The sequence below is a fragment of the Protobothrops mucrosquamatus genome, unplaced genomic scaffold (assembly GCF_001527695.2).
Source record: "Protobothrops mucrosquamatus isolate PMUCROS unplaced genomic scaffold, P.Mucros_1.0 scaffold_149, whole genome shotgun sequence".
Taxonomy (NCBI): Eukaryota; Metazoa; Chordata; class Lepidosauria; order Squamata; family Viperidae; genus Protobothrops; species Protobothrops mucrosquamatus.
Genome location: NW_015386225.1, coordinates 981,615 through 1,005,338, shown reverse-complemented (window position 1 = coordinate 1,005,338; position 23,724 = coordinate 981,615). Strand labels below are relative to the sequence as shown.

The 23,724-nt window shown below is 34.0% G+C and overlaps 1 protein-coding gene across 1 annotated transcript in view; it reads left to right on the top strand.

The window, feature by feature from the left end:
* PAXBP1 (PAX3 and PAX7 binding protein 1) overlaps nt 1-23,724 on the top strand; it is a 34,717-nt gene that overhangs the window by 8,243 nt on the left and 2,750 nt on the right. The window contains exons 2-17 of the mRNA XM_015819499.1: nt 674-799; nt 3,213-3,389; nt 4,315-4,536; nt 6,083-6,186; nt 7,296-7,513; nt 8,926-9,115; nt 13,987-14,110; nt 15,186-15,285; nt 16,592-16,707; nt 17,611-17,810; nt 18,456-18,600; nt 18,687-18,808; nt 19,742-19,818; nt 19,930-19,996; nt 20,886-21,032; nt 22,604-22,758. Coding sequence (XP_015674985.1) covers nt 674-799; nt 3,213-3,389; nt 4,315-4,536; nt 6,083-6,186; nt 7,296-7,513; nt 8,926-9,115; nt 13,987-14,110; nt 15,186-15,285; nt 16,592-16,707; nt 17,611-17,810; nt 18,456-18,600; nt 18,687-18,808; nt 19,742-19,818; nt 19,930-19,996; nt 20,886-21,032; nt 22,604-22,758 — 2,290 coding nt within the window. The remainder of the gene's footprint in view (nt 1-673; nt 800-3,212; nt 3,390-4,314; nt 4,537-6,082; nt 6,187-7,295; nt 7,514-8,925; nt 9,116-13,986; nt 14,111-15,185; nt 15,286-16,591; nt 16,708-17,610; nt 17,811-18,455; nt 18,601-18,686; nt 18,809-19,741; nt 19,819-19,929; nt 19,997-20,885; nt 21,033-22,603; nt 22,759-23,724) is intronic.

Below are 23,724 nucleotides of genomic sequence, written 5' to 3'. Positions count from 1 at the left end.
ACAGTTTTAGAATAAAGGCACTGCCTTTTTGCACATGAGAGGGATAGGGGAAGATTGCATCCCGCATACAGCAGAGTGAGAGGCAGAGAGTATGTACAGTATATGTGATATTTGTTCTTCTGGAAATGGAACAGTTTTGGAAAAGCGTTGAGAGTTTCGTTTCCCACTTAATCACGCCCAATCTCTAACCGGACCATGTTGTTTTGGGATAATTCGATGTTTTGAAATAAAGCTTCCAAATTGAAAGCGATTTATTGTGTCCTGAGAATGGTCTGGTCCTGAAACAGACTGTTTTGTATAGAGTATGTCTGAAACACCTAAGTGGTTCAGCGTATTTCTTCTGAAAAAGGCCAGTCTGTGCTAGAACTCCCTGAATGTTCTGTTCCTAAGTCAGTGAATTTTCCACATCTCTAGTGGAAGGTTTGGCAATTCACTTGAAACTTCACAGTTTGCCTGGAGAAATCTTGACAGGTTACATTTGGCCCAAATCAGGATTTCTTCATCCTTGCATTAGTTGTTGTGGCGTTCAGAATTTCTGTTTGTTAAAATTAAGTAGTTGTTAAGTATTATTAAGTAGTTATTGTTATTAAGTATTATTAAGTAGTTATTCTGCTTCAAATTTCAGAATTCAATTTTAACAATTTTAATTTATTATTTTTTGTTTTTTTCAAAGAAATTGAAGTTTTTAAAGTGAAGAAATCAAGTTACAGCAAAAAGATAGTAAAGCTGCTTAAGAAGGAATACAAAGAAGATCTTGAAAAATCAAAGACAAAACCAGAAACAAATTCTTCAGTAGATGGTAATCTTAGTTATATATTTTAAAAATAGTTACAGTTCTCCATTAAAGCTTATAGCTGTTTCAGTCTATTGGATTTAATACACTTTCAATGCACATTTAATGATACTTAATAAATGTAACATTTGGACTGTTCTGAATAGAAAATAAGCAGCATTTTAGAAATACTTGGGGCACATAACTGTTGCTTTTCATTTGATTTATGTTGGCCCGTCCCACCTTGTCAGAAAGGGAAGGTATGCTGCATACCCTGTCAGTTAAAGAATTTTGACTGATAGGGTCTAGGAAGACAGCCTTCTCTCTTGTTGCCCCTGCTCTGTGAAATATCCTCCCCCCCACCAGAGGGATGGACTATTTTGCAAAACATTGCTCAGCAAAAAAATATACACCTACTAAATATTTTCAGTATATTTTTTCAAAGATATCAATCAGTGCACAGAAAATCCTCTTTTTAACTGTCCACGTTAGAAAGTTGCATGAGGCAAAAAAAAATATTTTGCTTTGCACTTGAAGCTTTCTGAGTTGACTGTTCTCAGCAATTACTCAAACTTGCTGCAATGTTCTGGTATTCTGGCCATTGGAAACAATAGTAATTTGGTATTAATTTTTTGCTCCTTTCCTTTTTGACCTCAGTGGGACAAGAAAAACTGGGCTGATAATTGATATTCAGCCAATGAGCACAATGAGCTCATTCAGCCAATGAGCACAAAAGCTAATCACATCATTTTTAAAAATTACTCACAAGATAAAATTGTAACCGATGGAAATGCAGTCTTATTTATTTACTGTATTTCTAGATGGGCAAATAACCACAGTTCTCTGGCGGCATACAAATCTGAAAAAAATAATATTTTTGCCACCTGCAACATTTCTTTTACTAGCGCTCTAAATCATGGAGTAAGTAGGCTCTGCACTGACGACAGAACAGGCTAGAGATTTAATAGTTCTCTGCAGATCAGAAACTCCTTGATTTTGTAAATTTTAGAGGTGAGAAGTAGCAATCGGGAGAACTGCTTGTCTCATTTATTTTGATTTTCCTCGCCCTGAGTTTGTTCTCTTGTGCTGTTTCTCTATTCATCTTAGGATGCCATATAAGTATTTGTTGTCTCATGGGACATTCAACTTTACAAGACAGGAAAATGTTCATGATGTATTGGCAGTATTTTTAAAGAGTCATGTTACTGCTTAAAAAAAGACTACAAATAAAATTTGGAATACCAAAATACAGAAAAAAATGTATTTTAAATATTTAAAATAAAAAGTATTTCAAACTTAAAACTATTACATTTCAGTGTTTAAACTGTTTAACAAACTGGGCATTGACCACACGGGATCATAGCGTCTGGTTTTTTTTCCCATTGCATCAGTAAAGAGCCAATTCAAGCGTTAAGTGCATATTTCTTTAAACCAATATTTGAGATTTGGTTCCTTTCTGAGAACATGTCTTTTTATTATAATCCAATCACAACAGAGCCTTTGTTCATCAGTTAATACATTCCAAATTTTAGGAATATTATTCAATTTAATGACATCTTGAAATATTAGTTCCTTTGATTAAACCCTTATTAAGAATACTGAGAAAATATCATCCAAGGAGGTATGCCTAATTTATATGTGGTAACATGCCTTCAAATATCTGTGTAAACAGCAACTATACAGTTTTTTCGCCATTGGAATAGAGTTGAGGCTAAATATGATAAGCAGAATCTTTTTTTGTAATCTTTATAACATAGCATTGTTTTAAATAATATACTACTATGGAGGATAACAATAGAAAGGGTAAACAATATATTAGCTGCAGTATATTATTTGCAGTGAGAGATTCTAGGAATTTTTTCTATCTTTAATGTATATAATTTGAGAATTTTTATCATGCACAAAATAAAATTGCTTATGGGTTGGATCCATGTTCTGTTGTGCATTGGAAATCTCCCATTTGCTGTCCTCAACCAGAAGGGTGGGGAAATAAATTATAAAGGAGAGAACACTGAATAAAATTATAAAGCAGACTGCATTTCCTCATATTTGGGCATAGGCATTTTCCCAGTCAAAGATATTTCTCCTAATTAATTGCTGTTGCATCACATTCTGTCCAAATTAACTGGATCTCTTGCCCAAACTTTTCTGTAACAGACAATAGGGCAGAAGTACTGATTCTACAATGGAGAGTAGGTGAAATCTTTGGTTATCTTGGTGCATGCAGGCCCAAACAAATTTTCAGGAGAATTGAAATATCTCATGTTTGACAATTATTTCACTTCTGTGAAAACATATTTTAGATGAACATGTATATGCAGTGTATGCTGTTTTAATTAATTTAATCTTTTACTGTAATGAAATGAAATGTGTAAATGTAGTATGTGTAAATAACTTTTCCATAAGGAGATTTGAAGTACTGAATAGATTTGTTTCACAGATGAACAAACTGCAGACAAACTAGGACTATTTAAAGATATAGTTCAGGAAGATGGGGCTACAAATAGTGAACAAGGAGAAGAAGAAATGGAAGTTGAAAGTGAGAAGGAAGAAGAAAAAACAAAAGCTGCAGGAGCATTTTCCAGTGCTTTGTCATCTCTAAATGTTCTTCGTCCAGGTTAGCACATTTTCTCTCATATTTTTCACGGGTTGAATTATTCTTCCTTGGTAAAAATAATGTAAATCCATGCAGACAATAGGGTACTGTTAAAAGAGATACTTGTTTCCAGTTAAGAACTGTTTCTGTTGGTATGTTTTTCTGTAGTTTTACCCATTTTTTATGTTTTAAAAAGCTACATATTTTATTTCTTACTTTGGATATATTTAGTTGCAATTCAAATGTACAGTGGTACCTCATCATTAATTGGTTCTGGGAAGCACATTGAGTACCAAAATGATGAGTACCAACAAAGTATTCCCATAAGGAATAATGTGGTGAGTCACAAAGCAGCCGACATCGACAAGTTCTAACTTGTGTGTTGAGTACCAAACAAATGATGAGTACCAGGACAAAATTTTTGTGTCAAAAAGTGTTGAGTATCAAATTTGATGAATTTCAAAGGTACCACTGTAAATTTATTTAGCCAGTCTCTTATTTCTTCTTTTATATCTTCAAAAAAGTTATTTTTTTTTCTGGACAAATGCCTCTCTTATGTTGTATATAATTTTGTAAATTTTTGTTTCTATTCAATGTCTTCAAAATTATTTTCTTAAATCTTTCATTTGATACTAAATTTGATATTTTCTGATCTGATAATATTTTACCTTTTTATGACTGTTTATTCTGCAATATTCAAATAACTTTAGATCTTTACATATCCACAGAGTTGCAAGTAGTGTATTAGTTCTCTGTTGAAAGAGAATGAGGGAATGGCTGCTGAGGCAGAAAGCAGTGGGAGAGGACCAGTCATGCTGGTAGAGAAGTTGTAGTGTCTTGCCTATTTTTCTGATGCAGATTTTCAGTTAGAGTTGCAGTGCAACAAGTAGATCCCATGATCAGATATAACTGCTAACTTTTAAAACATAACAATTTTCCCCCTCAGGAGAAATTCCAGATGCTGCTTTTATTCATGCTGCTAGGAAAAAGCGCCAAATGGCTCGTGAACTTGGTGACTTTCTTCCCCTTGACAATGATCCTGGTAAAGGGCGTCTTGTGAGAGAAGATGAAAATGATGCCAGTGATGATGAAGATGATGATGAGAAGCGAAGAATAGTCTTTTCAGTGAAAGAGAAGTCCCAGAGACAAAAGATTGCAGAGGAAATAGGTAAACTTTTAAGAAGAGGAAAAAAAAAGCTAAATGAAATTACATTTTAAATACTTGCTATGAACATATAAAGCATTTGACACAAAAATCAAATATGGTGCTGACTCATACAAATAGGCAGAGGAAACATTCTTACCCTTCTCAAGTACCCTTCCAAAAGCCTTCTGGAGTTAATCTGTTTCTGAATGGGTTATTTCATACCTGGCGATTTGATGAGGCTGGGTCACCAATAATTGATTGAAATTTCCAGCTTTACAGGAGATCATATTTGACAATACGTCTGAATCAAACAATTCAAGGAGATCTAGATTTTGGTCTTCTGTTTTCTGATCATGGTTTGTTACATGGTTTCCCTCTACACTGTTTATCTGTCAGCCTGAGTTAGATCCAGATATGAGAAGAATTTCTTCCAGTAACTAGAATTGGATTATCTGTAGACCATCCTCAAAGAACCAGCCAGTTAGAGAAGTTTTAAACTTTTCCTTGAACAGTTATTCCTCCACCTTTGTATGGTAAATCTTAGAAGATGCTCGTAATCATGGTTTATATGGAACCCCAGGTGTTCAGTAGACTAAAAGACAAGCATCATATCAGTTTGCAGAATTATTTTGGTGATTATATACATGTACATATATATACATACACACACAATACACACACACACACACTCTTTGGATCCTGCCATCAATGAATTTATGACGACACTACAATTAATAATCTGATAACTTGCTGTAAACTTGTTGGTTGTAAATAACACTCTATATAGCCTGCAGTAGCTACTGGGGCATCCTGAGCAAGGCAGATCAGAAAATCAATGATTGAATTGAAGTATGGGGTGTATATTAATGATGGTAGGCTAATAGTGAAACATGTTATCAATGGTTTCTATGACTAATTTTAAAAACAGCTATAATTTCTTTATGCTTGTGCATTAAATTATGATTTAAAACTCCTATAAAATTGCTTGTTTTTATCTATTTAAATATTAAAAACATGCATTATGGCATTGGAAAAATTAGAATTCTAGTGGTTAGCTGAATTCCATTTCATCATAGAATTCAGAAAGGTAATTAAGTCAGTACTCTGCACAGGGTAGAATATGAGTAGAAGTTCTAGAACAGGAATCCTCAAGCTTTTGATAAGTATCTTTTTAGTGTGGGGCTACTTGTTCACGTAATAATTACTCGATGAGAGAGAACTAGTAATAAAGGACAGATTTTCAAAAATGCAACCTATCACCTTCCCTGGTGTTCTTTTCCATCCCTGTTTACTCTTCCCCTTCTTAGAAACAAAAGAATTGCAACTGCCTACCATTTTTATTTCAAAGAAAGTTTATGGGACGTATTTAAAAAAATAATTCAGATGAAGTAGGAAGCCAGATACGCCCTGAATAGATGTCTAGGAAGCACAGTAGCAGCTCTTCTCTAGACACCAGGCCATTCTTGATATTTCGCCCTGAAAAAGAATCACAGAGACAATAAAGCTTTCAATATTTAATTCTGATAGTTTTACTAGTCTATATTCTTATACTTACCTTTGTATTTAGGTATTGAGGGAAGTGACGATGAAGCTCTGATTGCTGGAGAACAGGATGAAGAATTAAGCCGGTGGGAGCAAGAACAGATACGGAAAGGCATTAATATACCTCAGGCACGTATTCAAATATCTTAAGATTCAGAGCAACAGACGGTAGTTTTAGCAATAGCTGATCCAAGCTATTGTCGCGTAATCCTAGTTGCCAAAGCAAAAGAGAAAGTTGTGAATGAACATATGTAGCAGAAGGATTTTGCCTGTGAAAACGTAGGATAGACCAATTCATTTCACCCTGTCTCCTCTGGTTAGAATTAGGCTTACCTGAACATAGATGTCATTGAAATCAAAAAATTCAATGATGTGTAATTCACTAAAAGAAATTAACTCAGATTCTTTTAAATTGTATCATGTCAGATTTCCATACAGTACAATTAATAAGAATGCTATAGGCTCAACCAGTCTCAATATATTAAGATCACACAAAGCAATAAATGTATACAATGTATTGTAACTTATCATTCTAGATTAAATGATATCTGTCTATCCATCCATTCAATATTGTGTGGGTGCATGTATTCAATATTATGTATACTGAAACAGTGTGTTACTTGATGATGCAAAAAATCACTGCATGAAGATTTTCCTGCTAATCTTGTTAGAATGGAATTTTGAAATATAAACATTTTTTTCATAACAAGTAGATATAAGAGCTAGATCCCATGCTAATAAGTTGCTTTAATGTCTTCAAATTAACTGATCATTAGTTTTAAGGTGTTTTTACTCTAGTATTTTGTGCTGATTGTTTACTATTCAGTACTAATTCTTTAGCATAAGAATCAGCTGGACCTAGTCTACTGGTGAATGCCATCTGCTGCTCATTTACCAGTACATTGGCAAGAAACATAAATAGTGCATATGATAGCAGTTCACTTTAGGTAGTACAGTATTCTTTACCCCCATCAACGTGATACCCCATAAACTAATTGTCCCAAAGAATAGATATATAACTGAAATTTTGAAATTTGTTGTTGCTGCTATTTTTATGCTTTCTGCTTCCTAGTGATTGTTTTCAAATGTTGTTTTCTTTGATACGTACTGCTTTGCACAAGGAACATAATTAAATTGGTAATTTCTCACAGTTTTTCAACATATAATCTTGGTTTGTAATAGTGTTTACAGAAACCCAGTTTTTATATGTCTGTACATATCATGTTTCATTCCTGTAGGTTCAAGCAAGTCAGCCTATTGACGTGAATAACCTCTACTACCAGAATGCTTACCAGACAATGCCTTATGGTTCATCTTATGGCATGCCCTACACATATGCTGCATATGGATCAGAGACAAAGTCTCAAAAAACAGATAACATAATACCTTTCAAAGCCCCCAGTAATGAGATGGCTCCTGTTACTATTGATTTGGTAAAGAAACAGCTTAAAGACAGGTAGGGCAGATCAACTTATTAAAATGTAAGACCTGTCCTCTAGGTTTCAGTCTGGGGGGCAGATCAGAATTTCATCAACGGAAGCCCACAGACTGGATCCTGCATTGTAAAACGTAAGAAAAACTGTTCAATGGGCTATTTACATTACTTTTCTGCAAATGAAGCTTGAACCATTTTGAAGATTGGTATGTCTTCTGTTCTTGGAAAAATAATTTTGTAACTAGGAAAAACGAAAGAATGATGTTTTCAACTTGCTATATAATGATTGTATAAGAATTTAAACAATTCAAACTCTAAAAAGGTAAAAGTTTTAAACTCTATAGTTTAATTGGAAATTCAAAATACTGTACAGTACACTAAATATTTGCTCATGCTTATGAATATAACAAGTCCTTTGTTATAGTTTGAAACTGAACAAAATTAGTAAAAAAAACGATAAATTAAAGGTTAACTATTTGCAAACTTGATGTTAACCTCCAACAAATTGCCTTTCATGATTTTTGTATGCTTTTCTGATTTCTACTGAAACCATCAGGAATTAAGGGTCCTGAGTACTATGCGAAAGTGATACTCCTGTAGGTAAGACACCATATGAGAAAGTAATAGCAGAACTAGCCAAAAATATTTCTGTCTTTAAATCATGTAATTTATCTAAGCAGTTAAACCATGAGCTGAGAAAAAATCACTGCACGCCAAAAATCACTGGGTTGTATCCATCATAACTGAGAATAGGTGAAAGCAAAGTAGTAAATATGAAGGATATTTGCTGAGAGGAAATAGAAATAACAGAAACATGTATTGAGTATATAGCTTTCAGGTTAGTCAATGTTTTATAGGAACACAAATAGCCTTAAATGTCTATGGAGATTCTCAGTCATCCAGGTCATGGTTGTTCCAAAGATGCTTTTTCAAAAGGCAACTAGACTTCCTTGTTTTTCACTTCTCATCCAAGAAGCTGCTGTCTTTTGAAAAAGCACCTTTGGACAGATAGCCTTAAAATAGCAGATATGTATTTTCTACCATGAAACTATAGTTTTCCTGCGTCAGAAAGCTCTTCCCACAATTAGTCTTTTGTGGGGTCTTCTTTTATTTATTTAATAAAACAGAATAAAATCATAAAAGTTAATTGAAAAGAAAAATGCAATTACAGCAAGATAAGTTATAAACATTTAATCTTGAAGATCCTACAAGATTCTTCATATAAAAAGTTGTGATTCAAGCAACCTACATGACAAGTAAATAAAACAAATTTGTAATAGAAATAAGGAATGTGCTTTGTCGCCTGAAAGCAACTTAACCGTGTCATTGTTAGGATTGTTTCTTGCTGTACAAATCCTCCCCCCTCCTCAATGTTGTATATACTGTAACCTATACTGTGCTTTTGGATGTAAACATGTGTTCTTGACCTTTAGGTTGGAGTCAATGAAAGAATTTCACAAAGCGAATGAACAACAACACGAGAGGCATCAGCAAAACCGTGATGATTCTACTAAGACAATTGAAAGATTAGAAGGGTCTTCTGGGGGTATTGGTGAACGGTATAAATTTCTGCAAGAAATGCGAGGGTATGTCCAAGACTTGCTTGAGTGTTTCAGTGAAAAGGTAAGAATGCAAAATATATCCCATCTTTTTCAGTAACGAAGTTTACTCTGTGCTCAAACATGTCTTATACATGCCAGTGAAAGCACATGTTTGAAGATTTGGCTTTAAGGGCCGTAAAAAAGCATAGTAAGTTAACTTTTGGAATAGTTCTTGAAATAGAAGATAAGCTTTTGATACCAGCTTTATAATTCTTAGAAGATATCTTCTTCCAGAAAACCATTATGAGTCACAATTATGCTCCAATCTTTTTTTTAGTTACATTTTACAGTTTTTGAGGCATCACAAGGTAATTACAGGAAAACATTGGATCCAAGTATATGCACCAATTATTTGCTATTAGAATTAGTTAAGAACATTGAAATCAGCCCAATTTTAGTTTTCATGCTGAGTTCTCATGTTGCTTTCCATGGAGAGTTACAGATTGTAAAATAAACAATTATCCTGTGCCTCTTGTTCTAAAGCTTTGTGTCAAATACCATCCGACTTTTCCAAAACTTGATTTTACCCAGTTCAGTATATATCTATACTGATTACTTGATATTGCGGTTGTTGAAGGATGCCTATTTGTCAAAGTTCACAAGTATTTGCACAACTGTGTAAATCCTATTACATATCATTTACTTCTGAATAAATAGGCATAGGTTTGCACTGTAAGTATAAGATGGTTTTCTTAAAGCTTTAAAAAACCAAAAATTAAATTAAAATTATTTTTAAAGAAGTCCTGTTATGAAGAAAATGGGAACCTGGTTAAGACTTTAAACTGCTTATGCAGAGTCCTATCTAATATCTGCACTATAAAGTGTATAATATATAATTGTGTGTGTGTGTGTGTGTGTGCGCACACACATTCATATATATGCACACACACACAAACTCTCTCACATGATGGAATAAGAAGTTATATAGGTAGTCCTTGACTTACAACTAGTCAAAGTTATGGCGGACCCCCCAAAAGCTAGTTATGACCCGGTCCCAAAGTTATGGCCACTGAAGTATCCCCACAGTTGTTCGCCTTTATAACCTATTGCAGGGATGTTGTAGTGCTCCCCTGTCTTATCTCCCCTCCATCTCTCGCACTGGGTGCCACAGACCTTAGACCTGCTTCCCACTCAACTGGGCCTCAAACTCTCTTGTTCACCTTTCAAAGGGTTCCTGAGCTTGGGTTAAGGAAGGAGGGCAGGCTACTCTGTTGCTGGAACACTGCAGAGCTCATGTTAGGAAACATAACAAGTGGCTCTGTTGCTGAGCCATTGCAGTGCAATCATTTTCTGAGCAGCTGCATTGAATTATGATTGCTCAGAAAATGGCTTCTTCTGGGATTGCATCTTATGGACTAGTAATGGAATGGCCTGTCCTTCTTCCCTAACCCAAGATCCAGAGATCTTCAAAAGGTAAATGTGTGAGGGGTAACAATAGGGAGAAGGAGGGAGTGAGGCCCGGGGGGTGGGAAGCAAGTCCAAGCCTACGGAGACCCCAAGGGCAGGAAGCAGAACACAGGGTGCCTAGGGGTAGGGGAGGCCTTAGAAGCCCAGAACAGGGTTTGTATTAGGTCTCCCAAGGCCTCCTTGTGGCCTCTGAGGCCCCCCATGGTCTGCTTAATGGCCCACACATTCGTTTTAACAATTCCATTAGGGAGAGCATGGATGGGGTTGTAAGTGAGGCAATCACATTCATTTAACAGCTGTCATGACATCAGTATGTAGTGGGCAGTTTCCATTATAGTCATGAATCGAGGACTAGCTCTCATCTTTTTTTATTATACAAAAAGTATAATATATATTATACTTTAGTATATATTGTTTCAGTTCTTTTCTGCTAGTACAGAATGAAAAATCAGTTTTCATCTTTGTGTAGCAAATCTAATACTTTGATTTTCTTTGTGTAAATTACCTCATAGATATTTGCACAGTTCCCTACTGGGAATGCTTGCACTACTTAGTGCAATTGCTAGCTGAACATATAACTGCTACTGGAACATTTCTTTATAATTAATTTTAAATCGGACACTATTTACTGTAATTTGATTATGTGTTACTGCAGCATACTGTTTATACTGCAAATATAAACATTTCTTATTTCAATAATATACAATCAAAATGAGTAAGACTTTTTTAAATTTTTATCTCTGTATTAAATCTTTTTTTCTGTTGAATTTATTATCTTGGTTATGTGCATGGGCAGTCTTACATTTGTAGTTAGGGGGAAAATATATCAATGAAATATTTAAATCACAACAGACTTAACAATAACATTAGAGAGTAAATACCACTATAACAAAAGCTTTGGGCATAAGAATACAATTTGTAAGTCATTCTCTTTAGTCTACAAATGGGGGGGGGATTCCCCCTCCTTCCAATTTTCCATGATTTCTCTTTTCTTACCTTAATTCCAAGCCTCACATGTCTTGCTGTTAGAAAACATCTTTAAAACCTTTCGAGAAGACTTTTGGGAAATTGAGAAAGAAAGAAAGGAGACAAATGCTGTGTAAATGAAAAATAAATGCATGTGTGATGTAATTTATAAGATTGGTAGCAGGAGCCAAAATATAAACAAAGCAAAGAAAATGTAAACAGTCAGATCTGTTTGTTTTTTCTTATCAGATACTCAATATTGACTACATTGATATTTCTGTTTGAACATGTGTATGATTATGGTATATTTTTTCCCCAAAGGAAGAATCAGCAGGATTTTATTTTGCCCTCCACATCCAGATTTATATTATATTAATTAATTTTACAATTATTAGTCTGTAGATTATAGATTTTGAAAGAATTCTTTTGCTGTAATTTAACTTTCAAATCTTTCCAAAAAATAAGAAATGGGGGAAAAGGAGAACATGCACATAATTAAACTATCTTCTATAGGAGCATCTGCTTAACAAACTTATTGTAGTTATTAGTAGAATTTACACTGGTCTTGAAAAATATGTGTGATTTAGACTGTTTCAGTGATACCTTTTTCAGATAAGTTCTTTATACATCATATCACTATTGTGCATTATGGATTGTGAGGTGCATGTGGGACAGAGTTTTCTTACAAAAAGTATTTCTATAAATGGAACAATAGTGGGTTATGCATCAGTTGTGCTGCTCTCTTCTTTGTGCCCTCTTCGCATGTTTCTTTCATTTTCTTCTTACTTGGATTGGCAAAATTCAAATTGAGAGGCAAGGAAAGAAATTTAAGTCTTATTCACACCAAATCAGCAAGGGTAACATTTATAAAAATATAAAGTATATCCATGTGATTTGGATTATTTGATAACCTGTTTTAGCAGATGTATTTCAGTTTCTAGTGTCAACATAGATAAGAATAGACTCCTAATAGTATTAAAGCAACAATGAAATCCTGTGATCTAGTGTGAACACTAGATTTGGTAGTTACTTTTTGATTGATGGTAATTGTAAGTGCTCTTTCGGGGTTTTGCATTTAATCAGGTTTCTGGTTTCTTAAAAATATTTTCACTGTTTCAAACATATATTTCCTTTTTTAAAAAAAAAAAAAGTTCACTAATGAAAAGAAGTTCCTTGTCAGAGTGAGAATTTTTTTGTATTCAAATTCATGTTTTACCCATTTTCTTTGGGTAAAATGTTGTTTTTGCTACTTCCTCTGATAACTAACTTTCTGAATTCTGATATCAAATTCCATGCTATAATAACATGTTTGTAACATTTGAAAATATTGATTGGGTTAAATTGATAGAAAAGAAGAAAGGATAGATTCAAATAACAGAACAGAGGCGCTTATAAAATTTTAAATGTAGTGTCTGAAAATTGAAGAGTATTGTTTCCCTATAAAAGCTTACAGAAATAAATTCTAGTTTTTTCAGCAATTTTCAACAAACTAAGAATCGTACTGATTTTTCTCACATTTTCCCCATCTCTCCTTTTATTTTTAAATTCTATTATTGAAACTTCATTTCAATATTAGAAACTTTTTTTCTCCACACCAGTAGTGACCTACAGAGGAATATCTGCTTCCAAATAAATTTCACTAAAAGAAATAACTTTCAAATAAGTATATTCAAATCCAGGTATTAGATTGTAGTCATGTCAACTTTAAGTAAACTTTTCCTTCAGTAGTGCCTGAAAGCTGCTGATAAACATCCATGCATTTTTGGGTAACCGTAGAGATGTGATTTGCCTTTTCTTTCTCCTGGGAATTCCTTTTTTTTATTTCCCAGTGTTGTCTACAGTCTTTAGGATATCGTGTTGGTCTCCCATCCAAGTACTAACTAGACCCATCATTGCTTAGCCTTTTGAAGATCAGCCATGAGCAGATATGTTTCCAGGGGTGGTGTATTATGAGAGAAGACCAGGGAAGTTACAGAATTGACAGATCCCATTGCTCGATTTGAGGTAGTGAAACCTGATTGGAAGCCTAAAACCGGATAGGAAATCGATAGGAGACATTTCAGAGTATTTGGAAATCCCAACAGGCTTCTATAAAGCTTTTTTGTTTTTTTTTGTTTACAATCAAGAAAAAGCTTCTAAGAGACTTAAATTTTATTATGGTTTGCAATCTGCTTAGTCATCTAAAAATAATCTGTCCATGTTTATATAAAAAAAGTTTTGGAAACAGTGTTTTTTCTTTCAGACTATTCCAAATTAACCATTGTTCCAATGTGGCAGATATTGAGGGCAAGCTAATGAAAATGTGTGGTAGCTTTATAACCTTTCTGTATTTTTTTGTACAGGCTTGATAGTTTGCTTCTAGTTAGGGAACTTTAGTATTGTTTTTTTGCTATTAAATATTCAGTCATTAAAAAGTTAATAGTAAACTGAAAGTGCAGCAGGACACTTTGGAATAGTGTGGCATCCCATACAATTAAACACTTGAAAATATTTTTATTACGAAGTATTATATTTTTACAGGTGCTCCTGATTAACGAACTTGAAACAGCAATGCACCAGCTGTACAAACAGCGCGCCTCCCGCCTTGTCCAAAGACGACAAGATGATATTAAAGATGAATCTTCGGAGTTTTCAAGCCATTCAAGTCAGTCCATCTTGAAGGTTTTTATTATTCATTAAACAACCTCGTTTACATAGTTCAGTTATAGTATAAAGTGAATGTCAAAGTATGTCTTGGTTTAAATCTGATAAAAGAAAATCAGATTAAAGAAATCTAGCTCATACTTTTTAAGTACTTTTCACAGACTGTCTTGCCGTGGCTAAAAATAGGAAACATTATTTACCAGTTAGTAACTGATGTGACAGTATACCCTCTTATTCACTTCCTGAAAGTATTTCACAGAAAGCTATCTGAACCTGAAAATGGTTAAGGCTATTCTGCTAGCAGTTTTCGTTTCAGTAATACTGGTTTCTGATGCTTTAAAACAAACACAAAAGGTACAGTTTGTCATATCTTCCTATTTTTAAACATTAGAGCTAACCTGTTTTGTTTTAAATACATTTATATTCCACAATTTTGCCTGGACCAATTTGTAAAATAAATGCTGCCAAATTTCCATTAAAGATGAATGTAACCTCTCCTATGAAATCTCATGCTTTCATTGGTAGAAGACTATGTTGGGTAAACTACATTCATCCAAGAATCCTCCCACATTTCAGACCTTTTATTGCTTTCACGTGTGGCAAACATCAGATATCAAGTTGTATACTATTTCAATACTAATTGCCTTAACCTCATCTGAAAATGTATTAATTCCTGTTGCTCATTAATGTCATTCAGCAGGATATGGAAAAACCTATCCTTTATGAAAATGCTGAGCAGTATTAAAAAAAAATACAAACGTAGACTTAAAAGTATTGTTAAATATTCTATTTACCATTTAGAAGTTCTAAATGGTGTGAGAAAACATTTCAATCTTTGCTGATAATATTGAAGACAGTCCAATATTTCTAGTATCCATCCAAAAATGAAATTCACTTGACACCACTTTTTCTATATGTGAGCGGGTAAGAAGTAGTATAATCAAACTGATCAGATATATGCACATATGTTGACATTTGTTGAACATCTATGAAAATGCAATACACACACACACATAATACTAGTACTTTTCCTTACAAAAGATGCAGTCCTAATTTCAGTGTTTGTGCTCTTACAGATAAAGCACTGATGGCACCAAACCTTGATTCTTTCGGGCGAGATAGAAACCTCTACCAAGAACATGTAAAAAGACGGACTGCAGAAAGGGAAGCTAGAAGGTAGGAAAGCATTACGGGGGTTTTAAAGGGTGGACCTGTTTTTCGAGATAAACAAAAAGGAAGATACGAACTGCCAAAACTTATGGGATACAGCCAAAGCGTATATGAGAGGCGCTGCAATTTCTTATATGGCCAGGGAAAACAAAATTAAAACACAACGACTAAGACACTTAGAAGAAGAATTAAGTAGAGTTGAGGAAAATTTACAAAAGGAACCACAAAGACGTGATTTGAAACAGCAGATAGATCTAATTAAACACAAGATGAACATTATTGGGAAGGAAGAGCTAGGACAGCAGATAAAACGTACTAAACAAAAAAAAAATTGAAAACGCCAATAAACCGGGGAGATGGCTGGCCTATAAAATTAAACACAATAACAAACAGAGGATCATTAAAGGGTGATTCTTATGGTCTAGTGCAGGGGTAGGCAACCTTGGCTCTTTTATGACTCGTGGACTTCAACTCCCAGAATTCCTGAGCCCGCATGGCTCAGCTTGGAAACCTCTCCGTTTCCCCTCACCATGGCTGGCTCAGGAATTCTGGGAGTTGAAGTCCACAAGTCATAAAAGAGCCAAGGTTGCCTACCCCTGGTCTAGTGTTATCTGGAGAATGATACTTCCCATTGTCCTTGATGATTGACTAACTCCCATCAGCTTCAGACAGCATAGAAGGGCTGCCAATTCTTCTCCATTACAGTATACAATACATTTTGCTGTGTAACTATTCCAAAATGGTAACTTTCTTTAAAAAGAGTATTTTTTTCCTTTTGAATTTGCAAAATGAGAGATAAATGCACAATCAAAATTATATGTCAGGAGCCTCTTAGTTGGAGTACTGTTTGGATCATGCACAGGGTAGTATTGAAGCAATTGCTAGGGATGGAAAATTACAGGTTAATATATGAACTGTCTCAGACTAAAAGAAAAGGGGAAAATAATGAAATATTCAAGGTTTATCATTGCATAAAAGGAACACACAATCTTTTTGTGAGCCTTTGATTGACATCCTAGAGCCACACTTCAGAATACATTGGGGGTAGAGTAAAGAATTAGACAGAATCATGTCAAAACTTATTTTAAATTAAATTTCTCTTGAGGATAGCTTTAAAAATCTGATTTGGTGGCTACAAAGGCTTTGAATGGCCGAAGGTTGTATATCCCATTTCACGTTATGGTGGGTGCGTTAAGTATATTTCTGTTTCAAATGAAAAAAGTAAGGCATATTTGCCCATACAATATTACACATCCTTTCTTATTAGGAAGTTACTTCAATTCAGCAACCATTCATTTATTCTTTGTAACAGAGCTCGTCGTAGACTTGCTAGAGAGCAGTCTGGGAAAATGGCTGATCACCTTGAGGGTCTTTCTAGTGATGATGAAGAAACCTCAACAGATACAACAAACTTCAACATGGAACAAGGTTAGGCGATTCATCTTAATGATAGAAATTGTAATTTCTGAAACAGTGTTTTGTAGAAAAACTTTTGAGCAGATTAATGGCATGGTTTAATATAATGTCTGAAGGGAAAAAATTATTCTAGGATACTATTATTACTTTAGTTTTGGGTTGAGGTAATAGCTGTCCTTGACTTGATGAAATATAGGATAGTGTAGGATATGCTTTTATTCTCTTTCATAAGTGATCGTGTAGGGAGCTAAAAGTACTCATTCCACTTGGCAGTAGCAAAAACCAGACTTATTGAAAAGTACCTTTCTTTTCTTCATGCTCTTGATTGAGTGCAACTTTTTGTGAATGATTGTAAGAAAAGTAATGACAGGATACCTATAGGCCTTTGGAATTTGTTACATATTAAAAATAGAATATGTGGTTTGTTAAAAATATATTTGCTTAGAGAGGGAACTTAGAACCTTGCTTCCATGAAGTGGTCTTTCAGATCATTATCATAATTGTTTGACAAGTAATCATCCATACAAAATAAATCACAAGACCTATTCACAAATTTAAGCAGGCAAGTTAAATATTTGTTTAAAACCAGCTGGAAAAAACCCAAAATATAATTGAATATATAGGGAAGCTAGAATAAAGCATTCAAGTTGATAAAAATCTTTTGTTACATTTTCCTTACTTGATTGATGATAAGGATTAGTTCAATTTCTAGAGCTGTCTGTGTGGGCAACTTCCAGTTAAAACATAAATGCCAAAACAACAGCAACCATGCAAATAATACAAAACAAAAATATGGAATGCTTCATGAATTTGATATGGTTAGTATATTAGATTACAGAAATACATCCTACAATAAACCAGAAAAACGGGAGATAATTTTTTTAAAAAAATAATTTTTAAAAATTTCTATCCTAGATCGCATTTTGAAGGAGTCCAGCAAAATTTTTGAGGATGTATTAGAAAACTTTTCCTCCATTGACTGTATTAAGTCACAGTTCGAAGCCTGGCATTCTAAGTATTTGTCTTCATATAAGGATGCTTATATTGGCCTTTGCTTACCCAAGCTGTTAAATCCTTTAATAAGACTTCAGTTACTTACCTGGAATCCTTTGGAGGTAAGAGCAAGTTCAAAGTGTATGCAGTCTGTTTAACAAGGTAGAATGTTATGTAGAAATTAATATCATAATCATATGAAATGATTCTTAATTGACAAGTTGTTTCTCTTGAGCATTAGATTGGGCCTATAGTGGATATTGCCGCTTTAATGTTGATGTGCCATTTTAAAAGTATCATTTTAATAGTTTGATTACTTGATAAATGTCAAAATGGTATGAGGTGTAATATCTTAACAGCTTCATCAGTGTACTTTGAAAATATTTATAGTATTGTAGTGAAGGAGATGTGCATCAGGACAAGATTGGGAGCTTCTACAGTTTCTGATTTAAATATATTAACAAAATAGTTCAAGGAAGGGGTGTGTTGTGGAAGACTTCTGGCCTTCCAAATAATGCTGAATTACAACATCAGCAGCTCAGCCAGGAAGCCCAGTGATGAGGAATGTAAGATTGTGGTATCATAAAAAACACAGGTGTTTTATTTCTATGAACAAGTAATAAAGTCTACTAATAGAATTTGATGTGCTGACATTCAAGAGAGTGAAGTCCACAGCCAAAAGATTTACATTGTGAATGGATGGGGGTGTTTATACATCTTAAGCTTAAACACACACTTGACGTAAACAGCATTTATTTTTTTAATAGTACAAATGTCAAGATTTTGAAAGTATGCTGTGGTTTGAATCCCTGCTATTTTATGGATGTGAAGAATATGATCAGGAGAAAGATGATGCTGATGTTTCACTGTTGCCTACTATTGTTGAAAGAGTGGTTTTACCAAAATTAACAGGTACTCTATATTATTTAGTTATTTTTTTATTTTTCAAAGTACAATTTAATTGAATTTTGAGAAGTACTCATTTTCTTCTTTGTTAGTGCTGGCTGAAAATGTATGGGACCCCTTTTCTTCAACCCAAACATCCAGGATGGTTGCTATTACCCAGAAACTAATTAATGGATATCCTACAGTAGTACATGCAGAAAACAAAAATACACAGGTGACAAAAAATTGCTTAACTGTTTTGGATTCATGACTTCCTCTATATTGCTTCAATTACTATTACTGAATTAGAATTTTCATGAAGCTTCTGTATTTTCAAAGACCTAAATTCAGATAGGATATATTCTTGCTTCACATATGAGTAATTTGGGGGGGGGGAATAGAAGAGTAACTTAGTGGTTTGAATCTAACATCCATGGAAAGGAAATAGATTGCAATTTCTCTATATGCCCCCTTGAGATCCAGAACAAAAAAATGAGATATGTGTGATGTGGTGCTAAGATACTGCACACCCACAGATGAAAACTCGCTGGGTGATTTGGGCCAGTCCCTCTTAATAAAACCTACACAGGGTATTTGTTGGGAAATTTGAAAGAGGAAGTGCTGTGAAAAGTGGGATATAAATAATTTTTTTCCCCAGATTCGAGTGACTTGAGTCCAAATGTACCACCTTTTTGCTGTAGTCGTTAAGGGACTTACGTGGTCATTAAGTGAATCTGGCTTGCCTCGTTTACTTTGCTTCTTGGAAGCCTCCCGGGAAGGTCCCAAATTGTGATCACATGACCCTGGGACACTGCAACTGTTGCAAATATGTGCCAGTTGCCAAGCAACCAAATTTTAATCGTGACTGGGAACGATGTGACAGTTGTATGTGTGAGGACTGACTATAAAACATTTTTTCAGCACTATTGTAACTTTGAACAGTTGTTAAACCAATGGTCATATGCTGAGGATTACCTGTAGTGAGAACAAGTGCCTATCTTAGATGACATCTCTACTAATTTCCATGAACAACCTTAATGGAAAATACTGTTAAAGTGGGTTCTTCATGAGAATAATGTACAGCTAATGAACAGAAGAATATTTGGTCTAGTTTGTGCTAAAATGCATTATAAAATATTGTTTTAACATAATTTATATTAACTTTCAGACACTACTCAAAGCCCTCTTACTTAGAATGAGGCGAACACTAGATGATGATGTGTTCATGCCACTTTATCCCAAAAGGTAAACTTTCTAGTCTAGTTTGTTTATTCCGTTTCAGAATGATTTACCTTTGTAATAATGTAACATGTTGACAACTCTTCTATACTTACTGAAACATCTCTTATATTTCAGTGTTTTAGAGAACAAGAACTCTGGTCCTTACTTGTTTTTCCAGCGCCAATTTTGGTCTTCAGTTAAGGTAAACTAACAAAGAAATAAAACTAATCCAACTGATTTTTCACAAATGGATGAGTTGATTTGCTTGGTATTGGAGTAAAGTGGATTGGAACCCAATTACCTTTGAGATCTTGTATCACTGTGAAATTTAGCTAATCTTTAGTATGAATTATATCAAAAGGCTGTGATTCTGTAAAGCTCTGCACACAACTAAAGCTTTCTGAATTGCAGTTTCCCATCACGCAATGAAAAGAGCAATGAATCAATGTAACATACAGTTTGATTGAGAATATTGCATAGGCAAAATAGATGGATTTGAAAATGACATTCTATACCTGAAACATGAAAAACTAAATATAAAAGTATCCACATTCAAAATATATCAAATATAACCAAAAAGTAAGTCACGTTTACAAAGTAGAGGATATTTGTAACTACTATTACACAATGAATTACCTGGAACACAGCAGCTCCTTATTTATCAATTGTAGAAGTTTATACATTTTTTTTAACCTTTTAATTCTGGAAATCAGTACTTAGGTTGGTATTTCCTAGTAGGAATAAGTTACTGATTTAACCAGCCTATATCATTTTAAAATTGACCATTATAGAATTACGAATAATTCAAATTAATTTACTACTGTGTTTTGCTGGCAGATACTGATAATATTTCATGTTTAAGAGCTGACCATTTCACACAAACAGGTTGTTGCTGGGACATTGTCAATTAAATTGTAGCACTTTGCTCTCCTTTCAGACAGCTCTGAGAACATTTTAGTTTTGGCTGTTAGCTTTTATATGTTCTAGAAGAAATATTTCATTTAAAATGTTTGTGTTAATTACAAATAATAGAAAATATTGATACAGCTCTATTGCTTTGCTATTTATGTTAAATTTTTCTATTTCTATAGCTATTGGGAAACTTTCTGCAATGGTATGGAATATTCTCCAACAAAACGTTACAAGAATTATCGATAGATGGTTTGCTAAATAGATACATTCTTATGGCTTTCCAGAATTCTGAGTATGGAGATGATAGCATTAAGAAAGCTCAAAGTGTAAGTAAATATGTTTTAAATTTCACTTCATTTTTTAAAAATTCCTTTTTAGTCTGTTGCCCATGTACTCAGAGGCAGTGTATAATAATAGCTAAAGTAGCAGGGATTTGAATATGAATGTATTCAAATATACATGTAACAATAAAGTTCATCTTCATCAATTAGCCCAGATCTTGATGGTCACCTTAAAATTCAACAGTGAGCCCAATAGATCCTATTTTCTATCGCTGCAAAAGGAGCAAAACAAAACCAAAAAAAGTAAACTTCTATTTTGCAACAAAATTTCTTGAATTTCCATTTCTATTCTAGCACTATTGTTAATGGGCGGCATGGGGGCTGCTGGGCTTGTTGGTGGAAAGCCAGCGCACAAGATTTGAGACTAAGTACCATGTGATGGGATGAGCTCCCATTACTTTCTCCAGTTCTCCATGGCATCATGCTGGTCACATGACCACGGAAATATCTTCAGACAGCATAGGCTCAAAGGCCTTGAAACAAAGATGAGCACTGCCCTCTATAGTCAGCAACAAGTAGCGGAGTAAAATCCGTAGAGACTCCTTTATCTCTTTTTTTTACTACTGTTAATAGTACAAAAACTAAAATCAATGTATTATGACTTTACATCCATTCTCTGCTATTTATCCAAGATTAGTTCCCAAATGGCTTACAATAAGATCCACTAAAAATTTCAGTACACTAGCAATAAATAGAAATATCCATGGCAGATGTCTGATCTCTGGCAGTTGATAATCTAGTCCATATTTCCCTGCTAAGTTTGTGGAATTGTTACCACATGCATATAAAAGGGGCCAGCTATTGCTAAATTGCTGGGCCATGGGTGGACAACGTTTAAGCAGTAACAGTAATTTGTTCTCCAAAGCAGCTGGAAAATGACATGTGACATCAGAGAAAAAGATGGAGTCTCCACCATCACCCCATTATCTTTTGCATGGTTTGGAGGGATATAATGAGTAGAAGGAAGTCTCAGGAGCCAAAATATTCCCTTTTTTCTTTGAAAAACCTCCCCAAATGACCCAAGATGATATTGACAAAATTCAGTATCAAAATAGTCACATTTCAGCTCCCTGATTTTAGAAGTGCTGAGTGGGAGGCAGGGGTATTTAAGAGTGGAAAGTGGAATGTTTTGCTTCAAAAACTTTGTAACTGAAAATTGACAGTTTGCTGTAAAACCTCAGCAGTGCTGAAATAGAATGTTACATACTGCTTGCAATTAAATGGTCAGTTTTTCTTCAATTCTCTAATGTAATGCTTTATTATACTGCTAGTTACATGGAAATCAGCTTACAATTAGTATTTTTCTTCCTGTTCTGTATATATCAAAGATTTAATTAATTGAGGTAAACGCTGAAATTGACATTTCAAAGTGTTACATTAAAGAAACAATTTCAGTTTAAAATCAGTTGGCAGATAACTTTATAGTTAGCCATACTTTTTTAAAACCTTGCTTTGTATACTGTACAAACAACCAGATATTATTTTAAGTTTACAATATTATTTTCTATATAGGATTGTTGTGTATTAATTTTATTTTTAAAATAATCTTTTTCTAGGTGATTAACTGCTTCCCTAAACAATGGTTCACTAATCTTAAAGGAAATAAGACAGTATCTCATCTAGAAAATCTCTGTAGATACCTTGTTCACCTTGCTGATACAGTATACCGAAACAGCATTGGAAGCTCTGATGTAGAAAAAAGAAATGCAAGGTATTCTACTTTAAATAATGTTTTGTTGATTGGAATCATTCGATATAAGCAACAATAGTATTTAAAATGTTTGTTTATTTGTGTCAGAAGCATCACAGTTAAAATAAGGCATACTATATGACATAAAATTTAAAATATAAAATACAAGATTAAAATATGTACAGATTAAACATGTTGCCTGGAAACTACAACATTAATTGCATTCTGTTGCACTGCCACGAGGTGTACACTGGTCGGCATAAAGGGCAGGTATACACACATGTTGTTGTTTAATTAAACATTAAAAAATGGTTAATTACATTGAAGCAAGTTACGTTGGAAGTTCTATAGTTTGCAGCTTCTAACTCATAAGTTAATTAAGGCAGCAACTACTTTGACCAAGTAGGCATAATTCCAGGCTCTCTTCTATCCAGACAATGGTGCAGGATTTTTAAGAACATCTTGGTGTCAGTGGAGAGAAGCGAGGCATCATAAGAAATTGATTCAAACCTAAAATTCAATTACATCTTAATATTTCCTATAGATATTTAAACAGAGTATTGTAGACCAAAGGATTGAAGAATAGTCTTCTTTCTAGGAACACTGTGCCACATACAATCAAGTGCAACACTCCCAAGTCCCATTTCCTAGAAAGGTAGCATGATCAATGAATCTTGCAGCTAGCAGCAACATAGGCAGTAGGGATGCGCTTCTCCTATTTCATTGTTATATGATCCAAAATGGGCAAAGAAAATATATAAAATCCCCAAAAGCCATATTTATAATGATCATTTATTCTCTTCTTATCAGATTTAATAAATTTACAGTACAGTATAACATCGTGTAGTAAAACCAGAACACAAAACATTCCAAGAACATAAAGGATTCAGCAAAATCAAAGTACCAGTATCAATAAATATTTTGTTGTTTTTGTTTTATTATACTCTTAATTCATGGCAACATGAATTCATGGCCCTCTAGAAAGGC